Below are 13,242 nucleotides of genomic sequence, written 5' to 3'. Positions count from 1 at the left end.
CCCTTTGGCACCAACATAGATGATCTATGATCTCGTGCTCCCACAGCCGAGAAATCCTTCGAGATCAGATCTGAATAAAAGGGCCATGTGATCCCCCGCCTTTCTTGAGCCTCGTCATCACTTTTCGCATCTCACCAACAACAGCCTCTTCACAAGAATCATTTTTTCACCCCAACCACAAATCAACAACACAATGAGAACCTCATCACCAATCTTCCTCCTCTTGGGAGCAGCACTCGCATCCCCAAACGTAATAGACGACTTTGTCGGCCAAGGCCAAATCCACGTCCTCAACTCGAGCTCCTACGTCTCGGCCGACCCGGCAACAGACACCATCGGCTGTCTGACCGCGTCGGGATTGCTGTCCAAATCCAACTGCGCCACATTCACGCGGACGGAAAGCTACCCCTACATGCTCGTCTCGTCAAGGGGCGTCTGTACGTTCAACGACAAGAGCATGCCCAACAACAAGGACAGCTACTACGGCAAGAACACGTACGCGTGGCACTGCCTCGAGGGGGCCAAGACCGGGATTGATGGAGAGAGGTATTATACTATTGTGAGTACCATGTCACCTCTCTTTTCAATTTTAGCAGACCGATGTTGATTTTTGGGTGTACGTGAAATAGCAAGGATTCAAACACCCATACCTCTGCAACGGGAACCTGGGGTGCTACTACGACATCCCGGATGCTCCGGAAAATGATGACGATAGCGGGGACAGTTTCTCGGTTCAGGAGGTAGGCAAGACGAAGGCTGTGCAGCCAGTGTGGCAGTTCTTTTGGGGAGCCCATCAGATGGGGATCACGCCGGGGCATTTGCAGGTGTTGTGGCTTTGGGTGCCGGTTAAGGGGAAGGAGAAGAGAGATGATGGGGAGCAGCGGAGGTTGGTTCAATAGGTCCAGTTCCCTAATGAGGAGCTTCAGGGGGTCGGTCGGTCCTAAAAGGGGCCGATCCTCAGGCTGAGGTGTCTTGGGGCGGTGTGAGGGATAGTATATAGTGATTTTTGCCAAGTAGGTAGCAGAGGGAAGGAACGATGTAGGTTGGTCTAGGGGGTTTCTACCTAGTTAAGGTCTTGCCGGCCACAAATCTCTTGCCAATATTCCACCTTGGAAAATTGAAAACCTTCGACCGACTGTCATCTTTTACTCTTCTTTTGGTGTACATTCTCTCCTTGAATTCTACACAACAAACCTGACGGGATGCAGGACCACAAAGCCTTTACGGCCGCCGTGCGAGCCAGCAATGCTTGGGCTCGTGAGAAATGGCTGAACGAAGAAAAACAAGTATGATCGACCGCAGAAACAAACCACTGATTATTTCAGAGAGCCACCCTTCGACTCTGAGAGCCACAATGACGGCGGTATCACGATCGAGTTGGAAGACAGGAATCCCAAGATCACACCCGAGACATAGCTGCCCTGAAGACGTGGCACGATCAGCTCGACGACACTCGCGAGGACTGACTTGTGGAGGTCCTGGGTCGATGACACATGAATCAATGTTATCAAGCCAAGACCGATGTGAAACGTCGGGAGGACGTCTATCTTTGCTCGGAGTGGAAGCACAGGATTCACACCATTATCGGCCACCGCTTGCCGAACGCCATTTATCGCCAGTTTCACAAGTTGCAGCACCCCAACTCTGAGGTCTGCCGTCATGCTCCGGATTGCATCTCCTGGAGCAAGATCCAGAAGCAATATATGCGACGCAAAGACAAGATTGATGCCAAGTTTCAACAAATTGTCAGGGGAAGCCACCCCCTAGTTGAGGACTACTTCATTCGCAGGGACAATCGGTAAGAGCTTGAATCCTTCGTCACAGATTATGCGGAAAGAAGTCTAACACTTCTACCTGCAGTCAATTGTTTCTACTTAGCCTCACGGGCTTGGTATCAACCTGGTCTCTCTACTATGCCGACCAGCAATGCGTCCAAATCAAAACTCACGTCGTCCAAACACCCCATGACCAGCCTTGGATGACTGTTATCGAGATTCTCGACCGAGGTGGAAAGCAGTTCGTCCCCCGTAGGGGAGGCATGAGGGGTTTCTAAGTAAAGCCCCCATTTTGATTCTGCAAGGCGTTGTGCCTACTCACCACAAACATACCAGATAGCTCGACAATACACAAGTCATAAATCGTTCAACTTTGGGGGGTATCTATCTAACTTCTGTTCAACAACATCTTGTTCCCAGCGAGAAAAGGCCCACGACGTTCGAGATTATCCCCCCCCTCTCACGCCCAATTCTTTGGCTCATCAGTCATCAAAAGTTGTACCACACACCTCCGCAAAGTGAACATTGATTGTTGCAACTTTTTCCTCTTACAGGCACACCGTCTCATCTTGAAGATCCCCCGTACCGACCAAGAAGTTTTTCGGACATGTTGATTATATGCAGCCAATTACCGTTTGTAGCGACTGACAGGATTCCCTTTTGTCTCTCAGACCTCGATTCTCGACTTGCCCCTCCTGCCATTGACAGACGCTGGCGGCTTGCATGATTTGCATGATAAGCTATAAATCGCTTCCCCAACTCCTCTTCCTTGGCTTTTCTCTTATTAAATACCGAGCTGGCTTTTGTGTGCAATGTGGCTGATGTTTAAGTACCCCTCCTGTAGGTTCAGTTGGCAAAAATCCTCACGTTCAAATCAACACTCCCCGTTGCAATGACACACCGAATCTGCGCCTCACCACCCGCACCGGCAGCCCCCGCTGCTTTCCTTGGTGTCCCGTTCGATTCACCATTGGCACCCTCACCATTGACTGCCGGGATATCCTTGATGATCGAAGGCGCCCACCGGATACACTGCACGAAATGCCCGTGTGCGTCCCCTATCGTCTTCACACATCTACCCTCCTGGGTCAGATCCCAGCACCGCAACGTATAATCATCAGCCACTGACAACAAGTACTTTCCACCAGGGTGGAAGACAAGGCCCCGCACCCAGTTGTCGTGGCCCACCAATATCTTGATACACGTCCCTCTCGCATCCCACAGCCGAATCGTTTTGTCTCTTGAGCCGGTCGCCATAAACTCTACGGCACTCGTTGCTGGTGGCTTCTTGATCCCTGCCATGGCGGCAAGATGTGGATAAGCAGCCGCAGGAGCAATGGCGCAACATAACACAACATGCTCGTGTCCGATCAGTGTGGTCTTCGGCTCCGGGTTCGGTATCGAGACGTCCCACAACCGGCCGGTATAATCGTCACTCGTCGACAAGATGAACCTCCCGTCAATGGATGGGCAGACATCACGGACCCATTCGGCGTGTCCTCGAAGAGTCTTTACGCAATAGCCTGTGCTCACATCCCATATCCTCAACGTCTTGTCTCGACTCGCGCTGACAAGGAGGTTGCCGGTACCACCTGCTACCCCTGACGGGATGAATCGAACTGCGCTGACGCTGTGGTCGTGACCAGGGAGCGTTCGGATATTCTTGTAGTCGTCTGATGGGTCCCAGAGCTTGATGGTCAAGTCTGAGCTGCACGAAGCAAGCAAGGTGTTTCCCCTAGGTCCGCCGAAATCGACATCGAGCACAGCTTTGGTATGGCCTTTGATCGTCCTTTCGAGCTCGCCCAGCTCCCAGTCCCAAATCTTGATGGTTTGGTCCTCCGAGCCGGAAGCCAGTGATGAGAATACTGGGTGGAAGGCGACGCATGTGATTGGATTTCGGTGGGATTGCAGCGTGTGGCGGGCTGGAGATTTGGGCAGCCAGGCTACTGGATCTTTATTTTGTCGGGACGTGGGGGTGCTGTTTTCGAGCTCTGATTGCAAAGTGCTATTCCGGGACTCGAGATCCATGATCTGGGAAAGAATGTCAGATGGACAGGCCGACAAACACAGAAACCGACCACGCGACTGACCTTCTTTTGTAACCGCACGACACTCGTCCATTTCTTCTCTAGCAGCCCCTCATACTTCTTTGCGGTTGCTGGATCAAACACATCCTCCCCAAGGTTGAGCTCTGATCGCAGAGCCGACGCGGTATTCGAAAGGTTGTTGGCAGTAAGGTAGGCGATGATGGCTTTGTGTCTGCATCGCTGTCAGTCCCTGCCTGCCTCGGCTTCGTCAAGACCCAACCCCGCCCGCTGTGGACGTGATCACACGACAGGAAACCTACAGCTCCTCAGCCTGACGGGTGGTCAGGATGTTTGTATTCATCGCGGAGACTCGGAGGGCAACCTGGAGCCCCCGGGCCGTGCCGTTCTGCTAGAGCGGGAGACAGGAAATTGCGGGGAAATTTATCGGCCTGAAATCAGCGATCGGGAACCTTCTCGTCTCGGCGGCGGCCGTTGGGTTGAAATCGGTGTCAAGAGGTGAGGTATTCTTTGAGGTGGATTCCGGGTGGGCATGGAAGGATGGCGGAAGATTGTTGGTGACAAACAACAGCGTCGGGAAAGGGGTGGCGCTTTGTTCGAGAAGGTTTCGTCGAATGTCTGTTTCAATCCCAATCCTCAGATGCACGCGCGGATGGATAGGGTGGATGGTTGGAGGGGTCGTGAAAAGTGGACCTGGGGTACTGGGGAAGGCGAGGTGTCCAGGGTTTGTGGTTGGGCTTCCAGACACAAATATCAACTCAGGGCTGAAGATGGGAGTTCTGGATGGAGGCAGTGTTGCCGTGGGAAATGGATCTCATGGCCCCTCTATGGCGGGCATCCAGCGGGGCAGAACAACACTTGAAACTCGAAAGCAAGCTCGCAATCTGTGGTGGGTGGCATTTGCTGTCGCTGGCCATCCAATTCCCATGCTTGCTGCCGGGCCTGCCAAGATAGAGAGGTCGGGCCACGACAGCTGCCACAGGAGGCTGCCAGCCGTGTCAAGCCTCAGCCAGTGACATCACCTCAGCCACACTGTGGTTTGGTTTCTGCAGCAATTCCCTATGTCAACAATTGCCAGAGCGAAGTCTGTCAGTGGAAAGAAGGGTCCAGTCAGCATCCCCCGCCACCAGAGAAAGACAAGAGGAAATTACCAACAACTGGAGAGGCGGTGCATATGCGCACATAGGATAATCAAGGGATCAAGAGACTCCCTACTTGTATCCAAACTCCATCAGAGCATTCCTTATTCATTGTGGTGTTTATCTGCATCCATAGGGCAACTGTCAGTGACAGCGAATGGCCCCACACCCACACCTGTCCCGTAGAGCCAAGAGCACAGGGTCAGGGCGCCCCAGACACGCTTTCTCACCGCGAGCCAGCCTTGAGCGAGAAATCTTGGGCGGCAAGTCACAACAACTGCAATTGTCAACAACCACCGCGCAGACGATCCTTTTCGGCGAACATCCTCGCAACAATCGCCCCCCGCCGAGCAAGAGCTTCCCCTCGCTCTCCTTCTGGAAGCCAATCACGCGCAACAGCCAGCTCGGTCTCGACACCAAACCCAACAAGTCGCAAAGAAAACAGCTGCTGGCTTTTGCTTTGTTGCTTCACCCCTCGCACGTATGTTGCTTCCTTCGCATTCCCTCCTCCAGCCTCACCAAGGCCAATCTCCCAGATGCGCTTCTGCTCCTTAGACGGCGCACTACACTGGCTGCTATGACGGGCCGTTGGAAACCGCCTTGGCTGCAGAAGCTAATCAAGCGAACTTCAACTCTAGGCTCAGAAAAACGCAAGACTTGCCTCTCGACCGACAGACTTACGAACCACACCGACCAGCTTGCCCACAGTCCCCGGAAGCACTTGCTGAAATCCTGCCTGCTTGATTCCGACTCTACCACCACATCACCATCCATTGAAGAAGAACAGCCCGCCATGGCTGACGGAGAAGAAGACTTTAGCTCTTTGCCCCTTACAGATCGCTGGGTCCACAAGGTGCGCGCGTCTCCTTATTCGCTGACTACCTACTAGACAGGCAAACTAAAACATCAGTTGGCGAATAGGTCTGGAAAGTACGAAAACAGGCATACGAGGAGGCTGCCCAGGCATTCGAAAAGACCCCCGACGAGTACGACCCAGCATTCCGACCATTCATCCAAGATCCGAGCTTGTGGAAGACAGCAGTCGCAGACTCCAACGTTGCTGCTCAACAAGATGGCTTGGCTGCCCTCTGCGCATTTCTGAAATTTGGCGGCCGCGAAGGCGGTGTACGAGCCAGACAACATGCTGTCACACCAATTTGCGAGAAGGGCCTGTCCTCCACGAGAGCGGCCACGAAGGCGTCAGCAGTCGAAGCGTTGCTGCTCTTCATCGAGATTGATGTTCCCGGCCCGGTGATTGAAGAGATTCTGCCGGTGCTTTCCAACAAGCAACCCAAGGTTGTTGCTGCGGCGCTTAATGCTTTGACCCAGATCTTTCACAACTATGGCTGCAAAACAGCGGATCCCAAACCCGTTCTCAAGATTCTACCCAAGGTGTTTGGCCACGCCGACAAGAATGTGAGAGCAGAGGCGACGGGGTTGGCGGTCGAGTTCTACCGGTGGCTGCGCGAGGCTATGAAGCCAATGTTCTGGGGCGACCTCAAACCAACACAGCAGACAGATCTCGAAGCGCAGTTCGAGAAGATCAAGGCTGAAGGTCCAGCGAAGCAGGAGCGATTGTTGCGATCACAGCAAGCGGCCAAGGAACGGGCACCTGCGGCAGGAGGTGGTGACGAGTATGGAGAGGAGGGGGAAGAGGAGGAAGAGGCTGGTGAGGTTGACGCTTTTGACCTGGCCGAGCCACAAGACGTCATCAGCAAAGTGCCCAAGGATTTCTACGACAACCTGGCCTCGTCCAAATGGAAGGAGAGAAAGGAAGCTTGCGAGGCCTTGTATGCTATTGTCAATGTGCCAAGGATCAAGGATGGTGATTTTGGTGAGATCACCCGCTGCTTGGCCAAATGCATGAAGGACGCCAACATTGCGGTCGTCACTCAGGCAGCGCAATGTATCGAAATGCTCGCCAAGGGTCTGCGCAAGGGCTTCGCCAAGTATCGTTCCAACGTCATGCAGCCTATCATGGAGAGATTGAAGGAAAAGAAGGTTACGGTTGCTGATGCGCTTGGTGCTGCGCTGGACGCTGTGTTTCTTTCTACCAACTTGACCGAGTGCTTGGAAGATATCACCACATTCCTCGTTCACAAGAACCCCCAGGTCAAGGAGGGAACCATGAAGTTTCTTGTCAGGTGTCTTCGAACAACCAGGGAGGTGCCGAGCAAGCAGGAAATTGCCAGCATCGTTGAATGCGCCAAGAAGCTGCTCTCCGAGGGTAGCGAGGTTCTTCGGTCTGGCGGTGCCGAGATTCTGGGAACCATCATGAAGATCATTGGCGAAAGAGCCATGAACCCCCATCTCGAAGGTCTTGATGATATCCGAAAGACCAAGATCAAGGAGTTCTTTGATACGGCCGAAGTCAAGGCCAAGGATAAGCCGAAGCCGCCGCCGTCAGCTCCCGCTGCGCGGGGGCCACCACCCAAGAAGACGTTGGGCGCAAAGAAGGCCCCTCCAGGTCTCAAAAAGGCACCCCCGGCAGCCGCCGCACCGCCGCCAGAGCCTTCACCTCCACCTGCGCCGCCAGCTGCTGCGCGTCCCGGTCCCGCGGGGAGCAAGCTCGGGAAGCCAGGGCTCGGGGGTCTCAAGGCACCACAGAAGCGCACTCTCGGTGGTCCTGCCGCCGGCGCTGTTTCACCGCGTAGACCGGCGGCCCCTCGCGTGCCATCACCTGCATTTGAGCCGGAATACGAAGAGGAGGAGCCCATTCCCGCTTCTCCTCCACCAAAGCCGCGCATCGGTTTGGGACGCGGTGGTCTCGCTGGCCGCTCACTCGCCAAACCAGCTGCGCCATCAGCCCCCGCGCCCGCTGCATCCCCATCTCCGACCTCTACCTTCTCACACATGGAACGTGCCGAGCTAGAGGAATTGCGCATGGCCAATGAGCGCTTGCTCAAACAGCTAGATGACGCTCGTCACGACCGGTCCAAGCTGACATCAGAAATTCAGGAGCTCAAGAACCAAAATGCTCAGTTGATCGAGGATCACACGAGAGATGTACTTTCCATCAAGGCCAAGGAGACACAGCTGGTGAGAGCTCGCAGTGATGCCGAGGCTGCCGAACAGACAAATGAGCGGCTACGACGCGAGCTGGACCGTTTGAAGAGGGCGCTCAGTAAGGCCGAAGCCGCCCTCAACAACGGTGGGGGCGCAGACAGCCCTGTATCCCCTAGTCTTGGATTCCGGGCTCTGAGCCCAACGCACGATGATGGCGGGATCTACCGTGACAACGCTCTTCCTCCTAGTGCGGGTAGAGCCCGTCAAAGCTTCGCCAGCACCCTTAGCGAGGAGAAGGAGAACGGCGACGGTGTGCCGCACCCCCGAAAGATGGCTCCCCCAGAGTCCCGGTACGCGGGCAGCACCGCTAGCAGCGGCCGCGCCAGCCCAGCTAGAGGGTTTAGGCGAGACATTTCCGGCGGTGACGACAGAGACATTCGCAATAACGATAGTGCTAGTGGCAGCGGTGCCTATGGCGGATATGGTGACCGGGCGGGGAGCAGGGCTGGGAGCCGTGCAGGAAGCAGGTTGGGCGATCCACCAATCAATGCTTCTGGTGCTCCCGCGACGTCTGGCATGGAGAGCTGGAGAAGAGCTGCCGAGGTGACGAGCCAGCTGAAGGCCAGGATTGAACTTATGAAGGTATGTGCAGCTGCGGAGGCCTCGACGAGAAGTGTGCAGGGCAGGCACTAACAGAGAGCAATAGGCAAAGGCAGCGAGCAGACCTCAGTAGAGCTCAAACGATCTCCCCACGCATGGACCTGTACGGCTGTCTTTCTTTTAACAGGTTTTCGATGTTATGATTTGCATTTTCACGGCGTTGGGCGATGAAGCATACCCATTCCCCGCCCTGTACCGTTTTTATAGGTGTTTTTACTTTCTGTACACTTTACTGTTGCTCATTTACCTATACCGCATGTTTTACAGGAGGCTGTTATGGTGTGTTCTGATATCTGGGGGACCTGGTGGATGGGAAAAACATGGCTTGGTGGGACCATTGCTTGTGTGGGAGGTTATCAAATGATGGGTTAGCTGGGTCGAGGTAGCTGGGATAATCCTATTGATCGATATGCTGTACTTCTTTCTGGCTACTCCTTACACTCAAGGTGTGTTTGATCCAGAGACCAGTGTCTCGTCTCCTGGAATGCAATGGAAGTCAAAGTGGAGGAGGGGGGGTTAGATTGTGGAGTGCTTGCCAACACACAGCTCGGCTTACCCCGCTTCCACTGTCATAAGCTGTGAAACAGACAGCTCTTTCAACAACAAACAAAGGAAAAAGGCGCGGTTAGTTTAGTGGTTAGAATCCTCGCTTCCCATCATATCTTGGTCTAGCGAGGGACCCGGGTTCGAATCCCGGATCGCGCAATTGCGCCTGTTCCTTCTCTTTTGCTCTGCACAGCTTGTAGCTGTGATGTCATGCCTCTGTGGGTATCTTCTTTTTTTTTTTTTGCCAGCTGAGTGGGATGGGGCGAAAGTTTTGCTAGAGAGGGGGCTTGGATGTACATGTTAGAGTTGTGATATTTTGAGAGAAGGTCCGAAGGTTGGTAGTTGTGTTGTGTTCAGGGAGGGGTTTTGATGGTGGGGTAATCCGCCTCAACGTCACTCTCTCTGCTTTCAACAACACAACTGTAGCATTATGCCGCGAGACGCTGAAAGGACGAAAGCTGCTGGTGGTGGTTACACGAGGTTTACAAGGGTCAGACGGGCATCGTATTGCCGAGTTTTGTTGGTCGTGTCGACGTTTTGTCTACTCGGTCTTTATTCACAGCTCCTTCGTGTAACAAGCCCATTTTGCGAACAGCTTGGCGGCTTCATCAATCATCGCCATCGACCGCAACTCAGTCCCCTCCTGTCGCCGCTTAAGTTCAAAAAAGACGGCAGCTTCCAACTGAGCATCTTTTCAGATTTGCATTTTGGCGAGAGTAAGTCACCCCCTCAACTTAGCTCAGCTGCATCAACACAAGAATCACCCGCTCTGTGAGGTTATTTTGTACCAATCTAACAATGTAAATCGCTGACAAGACGCCTGGGAACCCTGGGGTCCCAAACAAGACCTCGCCTCCCTCGGCGTGATAAACTCTGTTTTGGACAGAGAACCAGAGACGGATTTTGTGGTGCTGAATGGAGATATCATCACGGGGGAGAATGTTTATCTCGACAACGACACCCAGTATATCGACAAAATCGCCGAGACGTTGGCAAGTAGAGATATTACGTGGGGGAGTACGTACGGGAATCACGACTCGGACTGCAGGCTATCGCCCACGGCGATGTTTGAGCGGGAGAAGAGGTACAAAGGTAGTAGAACGGCGAGGATGGTAAGGGGCAGAGAGGAGGGGGTGGGGGTGACGAATTATTATTTGGAGGTGCAAGGGCTGGATGCGAGGGTGGAGATGGTGTTGTGGTTTTTTGATAGCAGAGGTGGTTTTGTTTCCCAGGAGGAGGGAGGTGGGAATAGGAGGAAGGGGAGGGAAAATTGGGTTAGCAAGGAAGTGGTGAGGTGGTTTAGGGAGATGAGCGGGAGGCTGAAGAGAGAGAATGGGGGGAGGAGTTTGCCGGGGTTGGGGTTTGTGCATATCCCTATTGGGGCTTTTTGGGAGGTTCAGAAAAGGGGGATAGACGGGAAGAAGCAGCCTGGAATTAATGGGGATCAGCCGGTTAACCGACAAGGGGAGGGGTGGTGTAAAGATGGGATGGAGGGTTGCGAGTATGGGGGGCAGGATGGGGGGTTTATGGAGGCGGTGATGGAGGAGGGGTTGTTGGGGTTGTTTGTGGGGCATGATCATGGGGATACATGGTGTTCGGATTATGAAAAGGGGGGCAGGAGGGTTTATTTGTGTTTTGGGCAGCATACGGGTTATGGGGGGTATGGGAGTTGGATTAGGGGATCGAGGCAGGTGTGGGTTTCGATTGAGGGGTTGAGATTGCGGGAAATGGATACGTGGGTTAGGCTGGAGAGTGGGAAGGTGGTGGGGAGAGTGAGGTTGAATGAGACTTTTGGGAGGGATGAGTATGAGGTTGTGGAGGATGAGAGGACACATTTGCCGGTTGATGAGGAGAATTAAGAATGATCGTTTGGAGTAGGCGTGAGCTAACTATGCTATTAATGTGTCCAGCGAGTGACTGAGGTAAGTACATTCCCAGTCTCCCTCTTCCATTCCATCACCATAACCAATCTCGAATCAGGACACTGACTACTGACTGGCTTCAATCACTGAGAAGGCTTGTTGTCGACCAGGGTGATCTCAAACGCACTTGGTCCTTTACGCTTGTGCTTTAACTGCGGAGGGAAGTGTTCCGATTCAACAATATCGACCTCCTTGGTATCCTTGTTCCACTTGAAGTAGATGGAGCCGACAAAGAGATACACACCGGTTTTCTCATCGCGCAAGAACACAGCGGTGGTCACAGCGGGGCCATCGGCTGGGAGACTCCCCACCATGTGCCACTCAAGGGGATCCTCGTTGGAGTTGATGAGAATCGTGCCGACGTCATGGGCGTCAAGCTTGAGAGAGTACTCCAGCGGAGCACCGCCGATTTGGTCGGTGAACTGGAAGGAAATGGCGCGAGGGATGTGGTGATACATTTTCTGACACCAGCCATCACAAAATGCCGCGCTGGAATGATGTGTGAGCAATGACATCATGGTTCTAGCAACGGATCCAAGTATATGGAGGGGTGCTTCTTTGGGCAGAAAGTCCACACTCTAAGGGCGGGGCGGTTGAGTTGATCTCGGTTTACATTCAGTTAGGGGTGTCTTCAGGGATTGTCTGTTGTGGAGTGCTCCGGCACCCCGCCATCGCTCGTTCATGGTGAAGGGAGCTCTCCGAAGTGAGAAGGCGACGGAACAAGTGGGTTGTGACAAAGGCATTGTCTTTATTCATGAGATTTGCATATTTCATGGTTCGAGTCGACAACAACCGACCAAAGTTGGAATAATTGCTTTAAATCAGTCTTCAGTAAGATGATTCATAACACACAGATATACTACGCTGCACAATTCAATTATCCCACGAAGACTGTAGCCTAAATCAGGTCTATTTAACAGCGACAACATGCTTCGAAAATCAAACCCAGCTTCTCATCTCTCATCTCTCATCCCTTATTACTGATCACTCATTACATACACATCAAATCAACACCCCAAAAAAAGTTAAATACTATCCTTGGGAAATACGCCCATCCAAAACTAACCCAAAAGGCCAGTCAAGATGTGCACCTACACCATCATCAACTTCTACTGCCGCTGCCCCCTTCGGGACGGAGCCATTTGCTCGCATAGCAACTACATCCGCTCTACAACCTCCCGGCCTACCCTCCCTACCTCCCCGGAGCCGACTGGCTTCTACCTCCGCCGGATCGGCGACGTCCAACGCTGCAATCGGTGGGAGCCCATCAGACAATTATGGGAACATTGCCCCACTTTCACTGGCGATGACAACATCACTGATCCCCGGCAATGTCCAGGGACGATCGCTGCTGGCGCTTCTTACGTGAGAATATCCCAGCAGAGGGCTCTCTGCAACCAATGTGCCACCCATGGGCACCCTCGGAACTTGAGAAGGAATGCGATTACTTCCCAAACTCCTCTTCTTCCAACTGCTAATACTGCTGGTCAGGAGAGAGAGAATCGGGTGGAGATTAGACCTTCCGAGGCTTCAGACCCCTCGGGCTTTCTTTCTGATCTTTGGGATGATTTGCTGGGCGAGGAAAACTGAGCTTGCTTGTCGCACATAGGTAAGTACAATTGTTGTAGATCATTTTTTTTCTTTTGTCAAATTACACTAATACTACTACTACTAACATTATATTGTTCCGTTCTTTTAATTACTTGTGACTTCTTGTATATTGTCCCGAAAACCAGTTGATTGTCAAAGTGTAGGTAACCCTCTACACAAAGCAGGATTATGGATCCCTAAATTTCTTACGTACGCAAGTTCCATACCTACTTACAAACCAACGAGGTCCCGTATCCTTAGACAAACTGGCCATGCCATTCATCTCAACTATTGTTCATAGAACAACCCCCCTTCAAGATGGTCCACTGATAGTGGACCTGCACCTCCCGCAGATTGAAAGTACAAGAGAATGATCCAGCATGCTTAAAAGTGAGCATAACTGACGGGGCTCTCGTGGTTTGATCTTGGCCCGGGCTGCAGATGGACATCGGCAACCTGGAATCTGTCAAAGTTGGAGAGATGGCACTTAGATTGATACCGAATCTGCGAGAGAAATCCATGATGATGCGCCCAAGGACTTGCTCCATAATATGCAAAA

At 52.9% G+C, this 13,242-nt stretch overlaps 5 protein-coding genes and 1 non-coding gene across 6 annotated transcripts; 4 read left to right on the top strand and 2 right to left on the bottom strand.

Moving 5' to 3' along the window:
• Nucleotides 1-193: 193 nt before the first annotated feature.
• Nucleotides 194-899, top strand: QC762_501020 (uncharacterized protein; the record flags this gene model as incomplete). Its single annotated transcript, XM_062890531.1, has 2 exons — nt 194-559; nt 630-899. The coding sequence occupies 2 exons, from the start codon at nt 194-196 to the stop codon at nt 897-899; spliced, it is 636 nt and encodes a 211-aa protein (XP_062741666.1).
• A 594-nt stretch (nt 900-1,493) lies between these two features.
• Nucleotides 1,494-2,053, top strand: QC762_0075750 (uncharacterized protein; the record flags this gene model as incomplete). Its single annotated transcript, XM_062883808.1, has 2 exons — nt 1,494-1,798; nt 1,879-2,053. 2 exons carry the CDS (start codon nt 1,494-1,496, stop codon nt 2,051-2,053), a joined length of 480 nt encoding a protein of 159 aa, XP_062741665.1.
• Nucleotides 2,054-2,135: 82 nt separating this feature from the next.
• LIS1_2 (Lissencephaly-1) lies at nt 2,136-4,745 on the bottom strand. Its single transcript, XM_062890532.1, has 3 exons — nt 4,123-4,745; nt 3,866-4,034; nt 2,136-3,806 (listed from the first exon to the last, which is right to left on the bottom strand). Exons 1-3 carry the CDS (start codon nt 4,161-4,163, stop codon nt 2,622-2,624), a joined length of 1,395 nt encoding a protein of 464 aa, XP_062741664.1. The 5' UTR covers nt 4,164-4,745; the 3' UTR covers nt 2,136-2,621.
• On the top strand, nt 2,162-8,698 carry QC762_501040 (uncharacterized protein; the record flags this gene model as incomplete). The annotated part of the gene is made up of 3 exons (XM_062890533.1): nt 2,162-5,812; nt 5,881-8,607; nt 8,672-8,698. Exons 1-3 carry the CDS (start codon nt 5,117-5,119, stop codon nt 8,696-8,698), a joined length of 3,450 nt encoding a protein of 1,149 aa, XP_062741663.1. The 5' UTR covers nt 2,162-5,116.
• A 546-nt stretch (nt 8,699-9,244) lies between these two features.
• Nucleotides 9,245-9,330, bottom strand: QC762_0075720. Its single transcript has one exon. It is a non-coding gene; the product is annotated as a tRNA-Gly (tRNA).
• Nucleotides 9,331-9,601: 271 nt separating this feature from the next.
• QC762_501050 (uncharacterized protein) lies at nt 9,602-11,030 on the top strand (the record flags this gene model as incomplete). Its single annotated transcript, XM_062890534.1, has 2 exons — nt 9,602-9,887; nt 9,988-11,030. 2 exons carry the CDS (start codon nt 9,602-9,604, stop codon nt 11,028-11,030), a joined length of 1,329 nt encoding a protein of 442 aa, XP_062741662.1.
• Between the last annotated feature and the right edge of the window lie 2,212 nt (nt 11,031-13,242).

Source organism: Podospora pseudocomata, chromosome 5 (assembly GCF_035222375.1).
Source record: "Podospora pseudocomata strain CBS 415.72m chromosome 5, whole genome shotgun sequence".
Classification (NCBI taxonomy): Eukaryota; Fungi; Ascomycota; class Sordariomycetes; order Sordariales; family Podosporaceae; genus Podospora; species Podospora pseudocomata.
The sequence above is the reverse complement of the archived record's forward strand: the minus strand, read 5'-3'. Positions and strand labels throughout refer to the sequence as shown.

Excerpts from the sequence above, each read along its gene's own strand:
- LIS1_2 (XM_062890532.1), bottom strand. The coding sequence starts at position 4,163 with ATGAATACAAACATCCTGACCACCCGTCAGGCTGAGGAGCT. Across the intron at positions 4,035-4,122 it reads ACCCGTCAGGCTGAGGAGCT|ACACAAAGCCATCATCGCCT; the intron begins GTAGGTTTCCTG and ends ACAGCGATGCAG. Across the intron at positions 3,807-3,865 it reads TCGTGCGGTTACAAAAGAAG|ATCATGGATCTCGAGTCCCG; the intron begins GTCAGTCGCGTG and ends ATTCTTTCCCAG.